Source organism: Bufo gargarizans, chromosome 4 (assembly GCF_014858855.1).
Source record: "Bufo gargarizans isolate SCDJY-AF-19 chromosome 4, ASM1485885v1, whole genome shotgun sequence".
Classification (NCBI taxonomy): Eukaryota; Metazoa; Chordata; class Amphibia; order Anura; family Bufonidae; genus Bufo; species Bufo gargarizans.
The window spans coordinates 209,180,776-209,200,849 of NC_058083.1; the positions used below are offsets into that span (position 1 = coordinate 209,180,776).

The 20,074-nt window shown below is 39.7% G+C and overlaps 1 protein-coding gene across 1 annotated transcript in view; it reads left to right on the plus strand.

Moving 5' to 3' along the window:
- LOC122935324 (IgGFc-binding protein-like) overlaps window positions 1-20,074 on the plus strand; it is a 142,909-nt gene that overhangs the window by 100,182 nt on the left and 22,653 nt on the right. The window contains exons 53-57 of the mRNA XM_044291089.1: window positions 8,343-8,424; window positions 10,552-10,599; window positions 13,332-15,485; window positions 15,882-15,920; window positions 18,047-18,088. Of these exons, the coding sequence (XP_044147024.1) occupies window positions 8,343-8,424; window positions 10,552-10,599; window positions 13,332-15,485; window positions 15,882-15,920; window positions 18,047-18,088 (2,365 nt within the window). The remainder of the gene's footprint in view (window positions 1-8,342; window positions 8,425-10,551; window positions 10,600-13,331; window positions 15,486-15,881; window positions 15,921-18,046; window positions 18,089-20,074) is intronic.

Sequence of the window (20,074 nt, forward strand, 5' to 3'; positions counted from 1 at the left end):
AGGAGGAAGCCGAGAAGGAGGAGGTGGCAACAGGAGGCAAAGAATGTTGCCCTGCGATCCTTGGCGGCGGAAGGACGTGCGCCAAACAGCTCTCCGCCTGGGGCCCAGCTGCCACTACATTTACCCAGTGTGCAGTTAGGGAGATATAGCGTCCCTGGCCGTGCTTACTGGTCCACGTATCTGTGGTTAGGTGGACCTTGCTACAGATGGCGTTGCGCAGTGCACACTTGATTTTATCGGATACTTGGTTGTGCAGGGAAGGCACGGCTCTCTTGGAGAAGTAGTGCCGGCTGGGAACAACATACTGTGGGACAGCAAGCGACATGAGCTGTTTGAAGCTGTCTGTGTCCACCAGCCTAAATGACAGCATTTCATAGGCCAGTAGTTTAGAAATGCTGGCATTCAGGGCCAGGGATCGAGGGTGGCTAGGTGGGAATTTACGCTTTCTATCAAATGTTTGTGAGATGGAGAGCTGAACGCTGGCGTGTGACATGGTTGAGACGCTTGGTGACGGAGGTGGTGGTGGTGGTGTTGGTGGTACATCCCCTGTTTGCTGGGCGGCAGGTGCCAACGTTCCTCCAGAGGCGGAGGAAGAGGCCGAGGCGGCAGCAGCAGAATAGGCCGAGGCGGCAGCAGCAGAAGAGGTAGCAGGGGGAGCCTGAGTGACTTCCTTGGTTTTAAGGTGTTTACTCCACTGCAGTTCATGCTTTGCATGCAGGTGCCTGGTCATGCAGGTTGTGCTCAGGTTCAGAACGTTAATGCCTCGCTTCAGGCTCTGATGGCACAGCGTGCAAACCACTCGGGTCTTGTCGTCAGCACATTGTTTGAAGAAGTGCCATGCCAGGGAACTCCTTGAAGCTGCCTTTGGGGTGCTCGGTCCCAGATGGCGGCGGTCAGTAGCAGGCGGAGTCTCTTGGCGGCGGGTGTTCTGCTTTTGCCCACTGCTCCCTCTTTTGCTACGCTGTTGGCTCGGTCTCACCACTGCCTCTTCCTCCGAACTGTGAAAGTCAGTGGCACGACCTTCATTCCATGTGGGGTCTAGGACCTCATCGTCCCCTGCATCGTCTTCCACCCAGTCTTGATCCCTGACCTCCTGTTCAGTCTGCACACTGCAGAAAGACGCAGCAGTTGGCACCTGTGTTTCGTCATCATCAGAGACATGCTGAGGTGGTATTCCCATGTCCTCATCATCAGGAAACATAAGTGGTTGTGCGTCAGTGCATTCTATGTCTTTCACCGCTGGGGAAGGGCTAGGTGGATGCCCTTGGGAAACCCTGCCAGCGGAGTCTTCAAACAGCATAAGAGACTGCTGCATAACTTGAGGCTGAGACAGTTTCCCTGGTATGCATGGGGGTGATGTGACAGACTGATGGGGTTGGTTTTCAGGCGCCATCTGTGCGCTTTCTGCAGAAGACTGGGTGGGAGATAATGTGAACGTGCTGGATCCACTGTCGGCCACCCAATTGACTAATGCCTGTACCTGCTCAGGCCTTACCATCCTTAGAACGGCATTGGGCCCCACCATATATCGCTGTAAATTCTGGCGGCTACTGGGACCTGAGGTAGTTGGTACACTAGGACGTGTGGATGTGGCAGAACGGCCACGTCCTCTCCCAGCACCAGAGGGTCCACTAACACCACCACGACCATGTCCACGTCCGCGTCCCTTACTAGATGTTTTTCTCATTGTTATGGTTCACCACAACAACAAATATATTATTTGGCCCAATGTATTGTATTCAAATTCAGCGGGATATAAATTTGAGGCCTAGTATTTAGGCGCTGGGTGACCGGTATGGATTTAGTGACAGAATTAGACTTGGAAATGCACAGAAGCGTGTGTGTGAAGTTATTCTGAATGACCCAATGTGCACCTTCAATATTATATACCCTTTTAGGGATAGATTTCAAATAGCTCTGATATAGCAGAAACCACTAAATTATGAAATTGCTAAATTGGGAATTGTACTTCAACCCAGAACAAAAAATGTGCTTTGACGGACACTAAATATCTTGCCCAGCAACAACAGTACAGCGGTGGGTAACGAGAGATTTAGAGGGAATTAAATTTGAGGCCTAGTATTTAGGCGCTGGGTCACCGGTATGGATTTAGTGACAGAATTAGACTTGGAAATACACAGTAGCGGGTGTGTGTGAAGTTACTCTGAATGACCCTATGTGCACCTTCAATATTATATACCCTTTTTAGGGATAGATTTCAAATAGCTCTGATATAGCAGGAACCACTAAATTATGAAATTGCTAAATTGGGAATTGTACTTCAACCCAGAACAAGAAATGTGCTTGACGGACACTAAATACTCTGCCCAGCTACAAGCACTAGCGGGTAACGAGAGATTTAGCGGGATATAAATTTGAGGCCTAGTATTTAGGCGCTGGGTGACCGGTATGGATTTAGTGACAGAATTAGACTTGGAAATACACAGTAGCGGGTGTGTGTGAAGTTATTCTGAATGACCCTATGTGCACCTTCAATATTATATACCCTTTTAGGGATAGATTTCAAATAGCTCTGATATAGCAGAAACCACTAAATTATGAAATTGCTAAATTGGGAATTGTACTTCAACCCAGAACAAAAAATGTGCTTTGACGGACACTAAATATCTTGCCCAGCAACAACAGTACAGCGGTGGGTAACGAGAGATTTAGAGGGAATTAAATTTGAGGCCTAGTATTTAGGCGCTGGGTCACCGGTATGGATTTAGTGACAGAATTAGACTTGGAAATACACAGTAGCGGGTGTGTGTGAAGTTATTCTGAATGACCCTATGTGCACCTTCAATATTATATACCCTTTTTGGGATAGATTTCAAATAGCTCTGATATAGCAGGAACCACTAAATTATGAAATTGCTAAATTGGGAATTGTACTTCAACCCAGAACAAAAAATGTGCTTTGACGGGCACTAAATAACTTTCCCAGCTACAACAGGACAACGGGTAACGAGAGATTTAGAGGGATTTAAATTTGAGGCCTAGTATTTAGGCGCTGGGTGACAGGTATGGGTTTAGTGACAGAATTAGACTTGGAAATACACAGTAGCGGGTGTGTGTGAAGTTATTCTGAATGACCCTATGTGCACCTTCAATATTATATACCCTTTTTAGGGATAGATTTCAAATAGCTCTGATATAGCAGAAACCACTAAATTATGAAATTGCTAAATTGGGAATTGTACTTCAACCCAGAACAAAAAATGTGCTTTGACGGACACTAAATATCTTGCCCAGCAACAACAGTACAGCGGTGGGTAACGAGAGATTTAGAGGGAATTAAATTTGAGGCCTAGTATTTAGGCGCTGGGTCACCGGTATGGATTTAGTGACAGAATTAGACTTGGAAATACACAGTAGCGGGTGTGTGTGAAGTTATTCTGAATGACCCTATGTGCACCTTCAATATTATATACCCTTTTTGGGATAGATTTCAAATAGCTCTGATATAGCAGGAACCACTAAATTATGAAATTGCTAAATTGGGAATTGTACTTCAACCCAGAACAAAAAATGTGCTTTGACGGGCACTAAATAACTTTCCCAGCTACAACAGGACAACGGTAACGAGAGATTTAGAGGGATTTAAATTTGAGGCCTAGTATTTAGGCGCTGGGTGACAGGTATGGGTTTAGTGACAGAATTAGACTTGGAAATACACAGTAGCGGGTGTGTGTGAAGTTATTCTGAATGACCCTATGTGCACCTTCAATATTATATACCCTTTTAGGGATAGATTTCAAATAGCTCTGATATAGCAGAAACCACTAAATTATGAAATTGCTAAATTGGGAATTGTACTTCAACCCAGAACAAAAAATGTGCTTTGACGGACACTAAATATCTTGCCCAGCAACAACAGTACACCGGTGGGTAACGAGAGATTTAGAGGGAATTAAATTTGAGGCCTAGTATTTAGGCGCTGGGTCACCGGTATGGATTTAGTGACAGAATTAGACTTGGAAATACACAGTAGCGGGTGTGTGTGAAGTTATTCTGAATGACCCTATGTGCACCTTCAATATTATATACCCTTTTTGGGATAGATTTCAAATAGCTCTGATATAGCAGGAACCACTAAATTATGAAATTGCTAAATTGGGAATTGTACTTCAACCCAGAACAAAAAATGTGCTTTGACGGGCACTAAATAACTTTCCCAGCTACAACAGGACAACGGTAACGAGAGATTTAGAGGGATTTAAATTTGAGGCCTAGTATTTAGGCGCTGGGTGACAGGTATGGGTTTAGTGACAGAATTAGACTTGGAAATACACAGTAGCGGGTGTGTGTGAAGTTATTCTGAATGACCCTATGTGCACCTTCAATATTATATACCCTTTTTGGGATAGATTTCAAATAGCTCTGATATAGCAGAAACCACTAAATTATGAAATTGCTAAATTGGGAATTGTACTTCAACCCAGAACAAAAAATGTGCTTTGACGGACACTAAATATCTTGCCCAGCAACAACAGTACAGCGGTGGGTAACGAGAGATTTAGAGGGAATTAAATTTGAGGCCTAGTATTTAGGCGCTGGGTCACCGGTATGGATTTAGTGACAGAATTAGACTTGGAAATACACAGTAGCGGGTGTGTGTGAAGTTACTCTGAATGACCCTATGTGCACCTTCAATATTATATACCCTTTTTGGGATAGATTTCAAAGAGCTCTGATATAGCAGGAACCACTAAATTATGAAATTGCTAAATTGGGAATTGTACTTTCAACCCAGAACAAGAAATGTGCTTGAACGGACACTAAATAACTCGCCCAGCTACAGCACTAGGGACGAGAGATTTAGCTGGATATAAATTTGAGGCCTAGTATTTAGGCGCTGGGTGACAGGTATGGGTTTAGTGACAGAATTAGACTTGGAAATACACAGTAGCGGGTGTGTGTGAAGTTATTCTGAATGACCCTATGTGCACCTTCAATATTATATACCCTTTTAGGGATAGATTTCAAATAGCTCTGATATAGCAGAAACCACTAAATTATGAAATTGCTAAATTGGGAATTGTACTTCAACCCAGAACAAAAAATGTGCTTTGACGGACACTAAATATCTTGCCCAGCAACAACAGTACAGCGGTGGGTAACGAGAGATTTAGAGGGAATTAAATTTGAGGCCTAGTATTTAGGCGCTGGGTCACCGGTATGGATTTAGTGACAGAATTAGACTTGGAAATACACAGTAGCGGGTGTGTGTGAAGTTATTCTGAATGACCCTATGTGCACCTTCAATATTATATACCCTTTTTGGGATAGATTTCAAATAGCTCTGATATAGCAGGAACCACTAAATTATGAAATTGCTAAATTGGGAATTGTACTTCAACCCAGAACAAAAAATGTGCTTTGACGGGCACTAAATAACTTTCCCAGCTACAACAGGACAACGGTAACGAGAGATTTAGAGGGATTTAAATTTGAGGCCTAGTATTTAGGCGCTGGGTGACAGGTATGGGTTTAGTGACAGAATTAGACTTGGAAATACACAGTAGCGGGTGTGTGTGAAGTTATTCTGAATGACCCTATGTGCACCTTCAATATTATATACCCTTTTTGGGATAGATTTCAAATAGCTCTGATATAGCAGAAACCACTAAATTATGAAATTGCTAAATTGGGAATTGTACTTCAACCCAGAACAAAAAATGTGCTTTGACGGACACTAAATATCTTGCCCAGCAACAACAGTACACCGGTGGGTAACGAGAGATTTAGAGGGAATTAAATTTGAGGCCTAGTATTTAGGCGCTGGGTCACCGGTATGGATTTAGTGACAGAATTAGACTTGGAAATACACAGTAGCGGGTGTGTGTGAAGTTATTCTGAATGACCCTATGTGCACCTTCAATATTATATACCCTTTTTGGGATAGATTTCAAATAGCTCTGATATAGCAGGAACCACTAAATTATGAAATTGCTAAATTGGGAATTGTACTTCAACCCAGAACAAAAAATGTGCTTTGACGGGCACTAAATAACTTTCCCAGCTACAACAGGACAACGGTAACGAGAGATTTAGAGGGATTTAAATTTGAGGCCTAGTATTTAGGCGCTGGGTGACAGGTATGGGTTTAGTGACAGAATTAGACTTGGAAATACACAGTAGCGGGTGTGTGTGAAGTTATTCTGAATGACCCTATGTGCACCTTCAATATTATATACCCTTTTTGGGATAGATTTCAAATAGCTCTGATATAGCAGAAACCACTAAATTATGAAATTGCTAAATTGGGAATTGTACTTCAACCCAGAACAAAAAATGTGCTTTGACGGACACTAAATATCTTGCCCAGCAACAACAGTACAGCGGTGGGTAACGAGAGATTTAGAGGGAATTAAATTTGAGGCCTAGTATTTAGGCGCTGGGTCACCGGTATGGATTTAGTGACAGAATTAGACTTGGAAATACACAGTAGCGGGTGTGTGTGAAGTTACTCTGAATGACCCTATGTGCACCTTCAATATTATATACCCTTTTTGGGATAGATTTCAAATAGCTCTGATATAGCAGGAACCACTAAATTATGAAATTGCTAAATTGGGAATTGTATTTCAACCCAGAACAAGAAATGTGCTTGAACGGACACTAAATAACTCGCCCAGCTACAGCACTAGGGACAGATTTAGCTGGATATAAATTTGAGGCCTAGTATTTAGGCGCTGGGTGACCGGTATGGATTTAGTGACAGAATTAGACTGGGATATGGCCAAAAAATGAACAGACTATTGCTGGTTAAATGCACTTGGTGTGACAGCTTCACCCTGATGTAGGCTTTAGCCAAAAAACAACCACACCATTGAGGGTTAAATGCACTTGGTGACAGGCGCAGCTTGCCCCTGATTTTGTATATGGCCAAAAAATGAACAGACTATTGCTGGTTAAATGCACTTGGTGTGACAGCTTCACCCTGATGTAGGCTTTAGCCAAAAAACAACCACACCATTGAGGGTTAAATGCACTTGGTGACAGGCGCAGCTTGCCCCTGATTTTGTATATGGCCAAAAAATGAACAGACTATTGCTGGTTAAATGCACTTGGTGTGACAGCTTCACCCTGATGTAGGCTTTAGCCAAAAAACAACCACACCATTGAGGGTTAAATGCACTTGGTGACAGGCGCAGCTTGCCCCTGATTTTGTATATGGCCAAAAAATGAACAGACTATTGCTGGTTAAATGCACTTGGTGTCACAGCTTCACCCTGATGTAGGCTTTAGCCAAAAAACAACCACACCATTGAGGGTTAAATGCACTTGGTCGCAGCTTGTGCTGGCGCACCACAAGACACAAAATGGCCGCCGATCACCCCAGAAAAATGAGACTGACAAACGGTCTGTGCAGCCTAAAAACAGTGAGCAATTGAGGATCAGCAGCTCAATGATCCACAGCTGCAGATCGATCAGTTAATCAAGTCCTTTGGAGGAGTTAATCTGCCTAATCTCGCCCTACTGTCGCAGCCGCAACCTCTCCCTACGCTAATCAGAGCAGAGTGACGGGCGGCGCTATGTGACTCCAGCTTAAATAGAGGCTGGGTCACATGGTGCTCTGGCCAATCACAGCCATGCCAATAGTAGGCATGGCTGTGATGGCCTCTTGGGGCAAGTAGTATGACGCTTGTTGATTGGCTGCTTTGCAGCCTTTCAAAAAGCGCCAAGAAAGCGTCACAAAAGCGCGAAGAAAGCGACGAACACCGAACCCGAACCCGGACTTTTACGAAAATGTCCGGGTTCGGGTCCGTGTCACGGACACCCCAAAATTCGGTACGAACCCGAACTATACAGTTCGAGTTCGCTCATCCCTACATATAACAACTTGATGGACTTATGTCTTTTTTCAACCATACTAAGGATGTAACTATGTGATACAGTATATTATCATGGAAAGATTCAATTAAATAATGCATATTAAATTGTTAGTGTAACAGTGAGCTATCGTTTAGTCAATTTTACTTGGGGGCAAATCAATCTTAGGGATTTTCTTGTCTCTGAATTAATTTAAAAGCTGAAGATTCATTTAATGGTTTTGACAAATCATATTTCATGTTACACAGAAGCAAATATATGGTCACTTGACAGACCAATGAGCTTGTTGAAGCTACTAAATTATACATTCTAAAAGTGCAAAACCTCTAATGAATATTCATTGGAATTAATTTTGAATAAGACCCACAGATGAAATTCAGATGGATTACAGTAGAAACTATATGAAAACATTTCATAGTGCAGCATACAGTGATTTTTTTTATGGCACTTCTTTAGTGCACTAACCCAATATGAACTTATGTTGTAATATGTTGTGTTCACAGATTTTCATTGAAGGCTACATAGGTGAAGATTTCCGCAGTGATGTGGCCATAGATGACATATCTCTTATACCTGGATATTGTGGTGAGTAACGAGTTAGGCTAGTTTCATTCTGACATTAAAATCATCTGGAAGACTGTTCCCCGCTGGAGCTCATTGAATATAACGGGATCTACCAGGGATCCAGCCTGTTTCTGGCATTAGTGCCAGGATTCAGCCAAATAAAAACAGGTGCATAATGCCAGAAACAGGCCGTATCCCCGCTGGTCATTGTTATAGTCAATGTGGCCTGGCGGTGCTCCGGCCCTTTCCGGTGAACTCCAGCAGGCTGTTCCTATGCCAGAACAGCCTGCCAGATGGTTTTAACACTGGTGTAAAACTACCTTTAATTGCTATAATCAACTTTAAGGGAATCATAGTAAGTAGTTTTTCTATACTTTACAGTGTATAACTGTACATTTGTAACAGAGAAAATGTGTTATATTTCTGTAATGTATTTATGTATGTTTTCAATTATATAGAGGAATGCTAATCACAATTAACATGGTGGTCAATAGTACAAACTAATAATGATATTCCTCTCAAATAACTTGCATTCAATAAGATAATAATAATAATATTCTTTGTTAAATTAATCACTACAATAGATCCACAAGTGGTAACACCTATAAGTAACAGGAATACTCAATCTTACTAGCATAATCCACAAAAAAAAATGATATTCAATTATTTTTAAAATAAGAGGGGAAGTTGCCATTTTACATCTGCACCTTGGTATAGTATGTTATCGGTAGAAAGGTTTTTGTCATATGATATGATAGTTTACCACATTTATAGGAATCATGTTTTAATAAGGGGAAGTTTGCAATAATTCTGGGTATGGTTTGGAGGCAGCTTGTAATGGTCTAAAATATGTGTAACCTACCCAGCATATTGCGTAATACGGTAATACTACATTACCATTTGTACATGAAATATATGTGGGTAATTAAAGGTCTTTGGTATCCTTATTGTCACTATGTAGTTATACATGGTGATTGTTTTATGGCACGACTTTATAGATTCCCTACAGTTATCATTAACTGATTTGTAGTTTAATAATATTTTGTAAAAATAGAATGTTTTTAAAAGGAATTGAATATTGCTCATTTTTTTATGGATTATATTTGTTAAATTAATGTCTGCTTTGCCATCTCCACCAATAGGTTGACTTACTGATTAAGGGGGGTTAAATCTATACAATTTATAAATTTTAAATTTGTTAAGTGACTGCTATATTATATTATTTTTAAAAGTATACTATAATGTTGTGAATTGATAATCGAGACATGCTTATCTTTTTAGTTAAATCTACAACTACCACCTCCACAACCACCACCGCCTCCTCTACTTCAACAGCTTCAACACCCTCAGGTATACAGCTCTAAAATTTTGTAAAGTACACCAACATTTTGTATCAAATTCTACTGCTGTTGAATATTTTTCATTATATGCTGTATAAATATTAAAATGTAATTGCATATTAAATCATTAGAATAAAAATGAGACATAAAACTAGGCATCTGATACTATGGTTATGCACCTCTCTTGGACAGTACGTATAAATCATTATATATATTTAAAAAAAAAACACATTAAAGAGACTATGTAATGCAGTATCCAGAGTTGTATATTTATGTTACAATTGCTTTTGTGTAGTTATCCCATCAACAACAACCAGCACCACAACCACAACAGGTAAATACATATCATTTTATTATCAACTTTTTATCTAATTGTTGTTCTTTCAGAAGATATTCTAATGTCATACTGGTATACTGAAGTAGAAGTGTGCATATGTAACCTTTGAAGCTGCTGTAGCATTTGCTAAACTCAAAAGTAGAGTGAAATTTCTTTGAGACAATCACCCAAAACTGCATCGATAAGTTTTCTTCTAGGAGAGTGATCTTCTCATAAAAGTTCTTCATGTGCATAATATAAGGTGGAACCATAAAACTGCCACAGGGAATCTGGTCTGGATAAATGTTTGGTCTTCCCAAACATGTTGTTTTCTAAAGAAGTTTTACTGTATTTTTCTTTGTAATAATAATTTACTTCATGGTCACCTTCTTGTTACATTCATACAGTTATGAAGATTATTGTTAAACTCTGAATATTTTTATTTCTAAAATGTAGCAGAAGTGAAATTAATTACATAATTTATTATCCTAGATGGACCAGCATCAACTACAAGCACCAGCAAGCCAACAACAACATCTGGTATTTAATTCTTCAATAATTCCATAACTAAAATTCATACATAGAACTATTAGTTTGTATGGAGCTGTAGCTTTTGACATACCGACACCCTGGACCCCCGCTGATCAGCTATTTGCGAAGGTATGGCGCTCTTGTAAGCTTACCAAGCACCATACATTGTACAGCGACTGTGCTTGGTATCATAGCTCAACCCTATTTACTTGAATGGGGCTGAGCTGCGCTTAGGCCATGTGACCAGTCAGTTGATTATAGAGAATAGAAGTTAAAAAGTCTTAGAAACCCACTTTAAAGCTTTGTGTGCCACTCAATATGTTCTTGTTATATAAGTTAAAGGCTATATACACCTTTGGGGGCATTTTTTAAATTATTGCATTGTACTCATTTTGAGCTAAAAATATTTTTTTCAATTGGTCTTTATTAAAAATGTTGAACCACTGTCTTTGTACAGACTTGAGTTTCCCTAGTAGCAGGATCTGAATTTTCACTCTGTTCTGTCAGGTAGCTCAGCTGCCGGACTTCTTATCTCTGATCTTATAAACACTCATTATAGCTCAATTCTTATGTTACTCATAAGAATGTGGCTTAAATAAGTGTTTATGACCTATTAGTAATTTAGAGTTAAGGTTGCACAAAGTGAAAGTAAAAAGTGCAATTCACACAGCTAGAAAAACAGTTGACTCTGACAAAATTGAAGAAAGATTAATTGAAAAAAGTGAGTTCAGCCTAAAATGAGTAAAATCTAATATACAAAGCTGTGTGTATGTGTTTATGTCCACCAAATGAATCCGCAATATCGCATTTACAATCACAAACTTTGGCGCACAGGTACAGGTTTTAGACCGGGTCTTAGCTCTCTAGCATGTACTGTTCCTGAGATATTACCATAAAATGCAAATATGAGACATCACATGACCTACATTTGCCAATAGAAGCCTGCATGTCATTCTCTTCATATCCCAACTGCCATACACACGGTCACATGTCCCTTATCAGCCAATAGAAGCTCGCAGGTCCTTAGTCTCCACATACACACAGTTTTACACTAGGTTTTTTATAACAACCCAACCATTTTTCTTCACTGCTGTAGGTCAGCTTTAAAGGGGCAGGGTGCTGTGGATGACACTGTTAAGGGAGCCGAATGCTGTGGAGGTCACAGTTAAGGGGGCAGGTAGGGTGGCCATTTAGGCCACAATCAAAAGACTTACTTAAAAATCTAGCTAAGTCACGTCCCCCGGCCCAGTTAGGTCACGCTGCCTCCCACTCCGCAGCCGACGGGTATTTTAAAAATGAAGGTAAAGATCAACTTCTGTCAGCTGAAAGGGTTGGGAGGGAGAGTGACTTTCTCCCTGCAGCTCATGCTTAGATAGCACAGTGCTGCTATATGAGAGTTAGCTGTTCAAAAGGACATCCCTGACCCTGACCTCTGGCTACTATGGAGGTCATAGTTAAGGGGACAATCCGCTATGGAGGTCAGTTTTAAGGGGCAGATTGCTATAGAGGCCACTGCTAAGGGGGCAGAGTGTTATGGAAATCACTATTAAGGAGATGGGGTACTGTGGAGGTCACTAATAAAGGGGCAGCCGCTGTGGAGGTCACTGTTAAGGGAGCGGTATGCTGTGGAGGTCAATGTTAAAGGAGTGGGCACTGTGGAGGTCTCTTTTAAGGGGGCAGGCAACAGTGGAGGTCACAGTTAATGGGTCACTCCTCTATGGAGTCAGTGTTAAGGGGCAGGGTGCTGTAGAGGTTACTGTTAAGGGGGTGGGGTGTTGTAGAAGTTAAATTTTAAGGGAACGGAGCTCTTTGGAGGTCACTGTTAAAGGGGCGGGTTATTGTGGAAATCAATGTTAACGAGACGGGGTACTGTGGAGGTCACTAATAAATGGACAGCCGCTGTAATGGTCACTGTTAAAGTGGAGGGCACTGTGGATGTTACTGTTAAGGGGGCAGGCCGCTGTGGAGGTCACTGTTAAGGGAGGAGGGGACTGTGGAGGCCACTATTAAAGGGGCAGCGGGGTATTGTGAGGTTACTGTTAAGGCAGAGGGGTACTGTGAGGTTACTGTTAAAGGATCATGGTACAGTGGAGGTTACTGTTAAAGGAGCGGGGTACCATGGCAGTCATTGTTAAAGGAGCAGTCGCTGTGGAGGTCTCTGTTAAGGGGGCCAGGAATGGTAGAGGTCAGTTAAGGGGACTGTAATCTATGTTCAGTGTTAAGGGGTGGGTTCTGTAGAAGTTATTGTTAAGAAGGCATGCCCCTGTGGAGGTCACTATCAAGGGGGTGGGGTGCTGTGAAACTCACTGTTAAAGGGGAAGGCTGCTGTAAAGGTCAAAGTTAATGGGGTGGGCTGCTGTGGAGATTCCATTTTAAGGAGACAGGGCACTGTGGGGCGGTCAGTGTTAAGGGGTGGGGGGCTGTGGAGTTCTTGTTAAGTAGGCGGGTACTGTAGATGTCACTGTTATAGCGGATACTGTAGATATATTTTAGCAACACACAAACATTAAATAAAATAGAATAAATATATCCGTGCAAAGCCGGGTCCTTTAGCTAGTGCAATCATAAAAATATCCCCAAAGGTATACGTAGCCTTTAAAGATGAGCAAAGAATGTGTCCCAGACAACAAAAATGAACTAAGGATATGATTAGTGTATTAGGTCTTTTAATGCCCTCTTTTCATTCATTATAAAGATATTTGTGGTACAAATGATCAATTATTGTTTCTGTCTATTCATAGGATTTACCTCATCAATACTTCCTGACACATCATCTTCCAGCACTTCTTCATTAACTCATACCTTAACCACTAGCACCACTATCAAGTCCACATCTACGTCTACCTCCAGTGTTCCGTCTACACCAACCTCTACTACAAATATCTCTCCCACTGCAACCTCTACTGCAACCATATCATCTTCTCCTACAACTACCAGCACTACTTCAGCAACACCTACATCTACCATCAGTATCCAGTCTACTCCAACCTCAACAACATCTAAGCTGCCAATAGAAACCTTAACTTCAACTGCATCACCCTCTCCTACATCTACCCCCACTATTTCATCCACTCAAACCTCTTCCACCATTATACCACCCACATCAACATCTACTACTACACCATCTACGTCTGCATCTACTACTGCTAAATTAACTGACTCTACCTCAAGTCAAGAAACTCCTACAGTGTTCACTGTAAATCCACCATCTTCAACCCCTCCTACATCTACTTCCACTATTTCATCCACTCAAACCTCTTCCACCATTATACCACCCACATCAACATCTACTACTACACCATCTATGTCTGCATCTTCTTCAACTATATCTACTACTGCTAAATTAACTGACTCTACCTCAAGTCAAGAAACTCCTACAGTGTTCACTGTAAATCCACCATCTTCAACCCCTCTTACGTCTACCCCCACTATTCAATCCGCTCAAACCTCTTCCACCATTATACCACCCACATCAACATCTACTACACCATCTACTTCTTCAACTATATCTACTACTGCTAAATTAACTGACTCTACCTCAAGTCAAGAAACTCCTACAGTGTTCACTGTAAATCCACCATCTTCAACCCCTCCTACATCTACTTCCACTATTTCATCCACTCAAACCTCTTCCACCATTATATTACCCACATCAACATCTACTACTACACCATCTACGTCTGCATCTTCTTCAACTTTATCTACTACTGCTAAATTAACTGACTCTACCTCAAGCCAAGAAACTCCTACAGTGTTCACTGTAAATCCACCATCTTCAACCCCTCTTACGTCTACCCCCACTATTCAATCCACTAAAACCTCTTCCACCATTATACCACCCACATCAACATCTACTACACCATCTACTTCTTCAACTATATCTACTACTGCTAAATTAACTGACTCTACCTCAAGCCAAGAAACTCCTACAGTGTTCACTGTAAATCCACCATCTTCAACCCCTCCTACATCTACTTCCACTATTTCATCTACTCAAACCTCTTCTACCATTATACCACCCACATCAACATCTACTACTACACAATCTACATCTGCATCTTCTTCAACTATATCGACTACTGCTATATTAACTGTCTCTACCTCAAGCCAAGAAACTCCTACAGTGTTCACTGTAAATCCACCATCTTCAACCCCTCCTACATCTACTTCCACTATTTCATCCACTCAAACCTCTTCTACCATTATACCACCCACATCAACATCTACTACTACACAATCTACATCTGCATCTTCTTTAACTATATCGACTACTGCTATATTAACTGACTCTACCTCAAGCCAAGAAACTCCTACAGTGTTCACTGTAAATCCACCATCTTCAACCCCTCTTACGTCTACCCCCACTATTAAATCCACTCAAACCTCTTCCACCATTATACCACCCACATCAACATCTACTACACCATCTACTTCTTCAACTATATCTACTACTGCTAAATTAACTGACTCTACCTCAAGCCAAGAAACTCCTACAGTGTTCACTGTAAATACACCATCTTCAACCCCTCCTACATCTACTTCCACTATTTCATCCATTCAAACCTCTTCCACCATTATACCACCCACATCAACATCTACTACTACACCATCTACGTCTGCATCTTCTTCAACTTTATCTACTACTGCTAAATTAACTGACTTTACCTCAAGTCAAGAAACTCCTACAGTGTTCACTGTAAATCCACCATCTTCAACTCCTCTTACGTCTACCCCCACTATTCAATCCACTCAAACCTCTTCCACCACTATACCACCCACATCAACATCTACTACACCATCTACTTCTTCAACTATATCTACTACTGCTATATCAACTGACTCTACCTCAAGCCAAGAAACTCCTACAGTGTTCACTGTAAATCCACCATCTTCAGGTAGGGGGATATAATTAAGTATACAAAAATAAGTTGTTTTATTCTTTTAAAATGTATAATCTATTAGCTAAATCAAAGGTTAAAAGATTTAATTTAACAGATGTGTTACATAGAAGTAAATTTCAGCATTTAATATTTGGTGTTGTGACAAAAAATAGATTTAACCTCAGAGTTTTACTATTTATAAGCAAGGGTTAAACCAACACTTTCTTTTTTTTTTTTTTTAAATGATGATTCCTATTAAACACGACAAACAATTTTTTTGGGAACCATAAATATTATTTAAATCACAATGTCCTTATTTTGATTAAGTTTAGTCAAACTGCCAATAATAATAAAAGTTAATGTCCAATTCAACTAACTTACAAATCAAAATTTTCTTATCTCTAATATTAGCTACAATCACCGCACTGCCAATTGTTTCAGCTACTACAGGTAAGCACAATTGAATCTTTATATTTATTAAGTTTTGTTACTAATACATTATGAATATATTGAACCAGCTATATCACCACAACCTCCCACATTCCCTAAGCAGGTTTTGGCCATAACTATACAAAACAAAATTTTACTGCAAATTTGCACCAACATTTGCAACTTTTCTCATCACTCTGCACATTTAGAAAGTGAAGTAAAAAGAAATGAAATTAAAACCTAGTCCTATGTACTTTAGATTTCGTTTTTGGACTGTTAGACAGTGCCAAATGTGCAAAATTTTGTAAGAAGCATGTACCTTTTAATGAATTGCCCAAACCACTCCGACTATCTCCTTTACTTAGGCTACTTTCACATCTGTGCTTTTCCTTTCCGGCATTGAGATACGTAATAGTATCTCAATACTGGATGACTGGACGCTGCAGTTTTGTTCCCATTTATTGTCCGTGGGGGCAAAACAGAACCAAACAGAATAAAGGATGAAGTTCACTGCTTTTGCTATGTACAGTCCTTATTAAAAGTTTAAGACCACTTGAAAATTGGCCAAAAAACATATTTAACATGGCTGGATCTTAACAAGGTTCCAAGTAGAGCTTCGACATGCAACAAGAAGAAATGGGAGTGAGACAAACCATTTTTTGAGCATTCAGTTTAATGAAAACAACGAATAAACTGAAACAGGCTGTTTTTCAGCTGATCAAAAGTTTAGAAGGACCACACCTCCAAAAAAAAAACTAAACCCCCCAAAACAGAAATCCAACATCCAAACATGAACTCTGTAATGAGTAGCTCCGCCGTTATTGTTTATCACTTCAAAAATTTGTTTCGGCATGCTTGATGCAAGCGTTTCCATGAGGTGAGTGGGAACATTTGTCCAAGTGGTGAAGACGGCCGCACGAAGGCCATCTACTGTCTGGAACTGTTGTCCATTTTTGTAAACTTCCCTTGCCATCCATCCCCAAAGGTTCTCAATTGGATTTAGATCAGGGGAACACACAGGATGGGCTAAAAGAGTGATGTTATTCTCCTGGAAGAAGTCACTTGTCCTGCGGGCATTGTGTACTGTATCATTGTCCTGTTGAAAAACCCAGTCGTTACCACACAGACGAGGGCCCTCAGTCATGGGGAATGCTCTCTGCAACATCTGTACATAGCCAGCGGCCGTTTGACGCCCCTGCACTTCCTGAAGCTCCATTGTTCCACTGAAGGAAAAATCACCCCAGACCATTATGGTGCCCCCTCCACTGTGGCGCGTTGAAAACATCTCAGGTGGGATCTGCTTGTCACACCAGTAACGTTGGAAACCATCAAGGATAAATTCTTTCTCATCAGAGAATAAAACTTTCTTCCACCTTTGAATGTCCCATGTTTGGTGCTCTCTTGCAAAGTCCAAACAAGCAGTTCTGTGGCGTTCAAGGAGATGAGGTCTTTGAAGACGTTTTTTTTTTTGAAGCCCTTCAGTCTCAGATGCCGTCTGATGGTTATGGGGCTGCCTTGACGGACAGCCAATTGGATCCTCCGGCTCAGTGCTGATGACATTTTTTTTGGGTCTTCCACTTGACTTTTTTACTTCCAAATGACTGTCTTACTGCGTCCCACCTCAGCAGCGATGGCGCGCTGTGAGAGAACCTGCTTATGCAGTTCAACAACCCGACCACGTTCAAAAAGGGAGAGTTTTTTTTGCCTTTGCCCTCACAACGTGTGACTACCTGACAGAAAATGACAATGAATCCACATCTTTGCACAGATTTGGCCTTTTAAAGGCATGTGGTCCTAAAATTTTGATCAACTGAAAATCAGCCTGTATCAGTTTAATCGTTATTTTCAATTAATTGAATGCTCAAAAAATGTTTTGTCTCACTCTCATTTCTTCTTGTTGCATTTTGAAGCTCTACTTGGAAACTTGTTAAGATCCATCAATGTAAAATATGATTTTTTACCATTTTTCAAGTGGTCTTAAACTTTTGATCAGGTCTGTATAATATGCTCACAGCAGCTTGTTAGCACTGCCCAATCTCCAAGAACCCAAACACTTGCTTTGCCAGCTATACTATTGTGCAAAAGTTTAGAACTGTTGAAAAAATTACTCAACTATAACTAGCTCTGATTTCCATTATTTATTACAGTTATCCCATCTACAACAACTAAAAGCACCATAACTGCAACAGGTAAGTACATATTTTATGATCTATATTTTATCTGATTGTAGTTCCTGTGGACAATACTCTAAAACCCTACTAATAAACAGTACAAAGTACAAGCATTTAAATGTAACATTTTAAAGCTGCTATATATATAACATCAAAAGTATTTTCATTTTCAATATCTGCTATAATGCATGTTCAACATCTGTCTCTTTTTCATTTGTTACATTTATAATTACAATAAATTATGAAAACTGCAACTCTATAATTCCATTATATATCAGTCTGATATGGTTAACATTTAACTTTTTATTACTATAAATCTAGTGTCTGTTTAGCAGGTCTTCCTTGCTGTCACTGCTGCTATAATATATACATTGTAACAAACTGTGCATGTATATATAATATATAATTATATAGATATTATATAATTATATTATACAGTATATGTTATATATTCTCTGTATATGTAATACTGTGTCTATCTAGATGTAATATATTTGTGTTTTATATATACAAGTGTATATAATAAATAAATATATATATATATATATATATATATATATATATATATTCTCAAATTTTGTCATTTCTTGTCTGTTTTAATTGCAATTGTTTGTACAAACTATTTGCATGGTAAAAAAAATAAATAAAAAAAATATAAATATATATATATATATATATATATATATATATATATATATATATTATAGTACTGATATAAATGGGCTGAATTTGGCACTGAACTATTTCTCTTCATGGTTGCCAAAAGAACAAACTCAGCCCTACTACATATGTATATTGCATGTATTTACTACATATGTAATGTAAAATAATTACATTAACCTTAAATAAAGTATTTTTCTGTGTTTTGTCTTGTATACATTTCTTCTAATGTGTGTTGTCCAATACTTTAATTACTTTATTAGATTCATAATAAGGCAACACAGGTGTTTCTCTATGTTAAATACTTAAAATGTACATTGTTGTTGTTTCATTATACTGTATATTGTATTTGATATTGTAGACACAATCTTTATTCAAGGATTTAACAGCTTTATTCATAAAAGCAAACAAACAAGATACATTCAGTTACACTATATATATATATATATATATATATATATATATATATGCAATTGCAAGAAAAATTATGTGAACCCTTTGGAATGATATAGATTTCTGCACAAATTGGTCATAAAATGTGATCTGATATTCATCTAAGTCACAACAATAGACAATCACAGTCTGCTTAAACTAATAACACACAAATAATTAAATGTTACTGTGTTTTAATTGAACACACCATGTAAACATTCACAGTGCAGGTGGAAAAAGTATGTGAACCCCTAGACTAATGACATTTCCAAGAGCTAATTGGAGTGAAGTGTCAGCCAACTGTCCAATCAATGAGATGAGATTGGAGGTGTTGGTTACAGATGCCCTGCCCGATAAAAAACGCACACCAGTTCTGATATGAATGATGCCTTGCACAAAAGAGCTCTTAGAAGACCTATGATTAAGAATTGTTGACTTGCATAAAGCTGGAAAGGGTTATAAAAATATCTCCAAAAGCCTTGCTGTTCATCAGTCCATGGTAAGACAAATTGTCTATAAATGGAGAAAGTTCAGCACTGCTGCTACTTTCCCTAGGAGTGGTCATCCTCTTAAGATGACTGCAAGAGCACAGTGCAGACTGCTCAATGAGGTGAAGAAGAATCCTAGAGTGTCAGCTAAAGAATTACAAAAGTCTCTGGCATATGATAACATCCCTGTTAGCGAATCTACGATACAAAAAAAAAACTAAACAAGAATGGATTTCATGGGAGGATACCACAAAGGAAGCCACTGCTGTCCAAAAAAACCCATTGCTGCATGTTTACAGTTTGCACAAGGGCACCTGGATGTTCCACAACAGTACTGGCAAAATATTCTGTGGACAGATGAAACCAAAGTTGAGTTGTTTGGAAGAAACACACAACACTATGTGTGGAGAAAAAGAGGCACAGC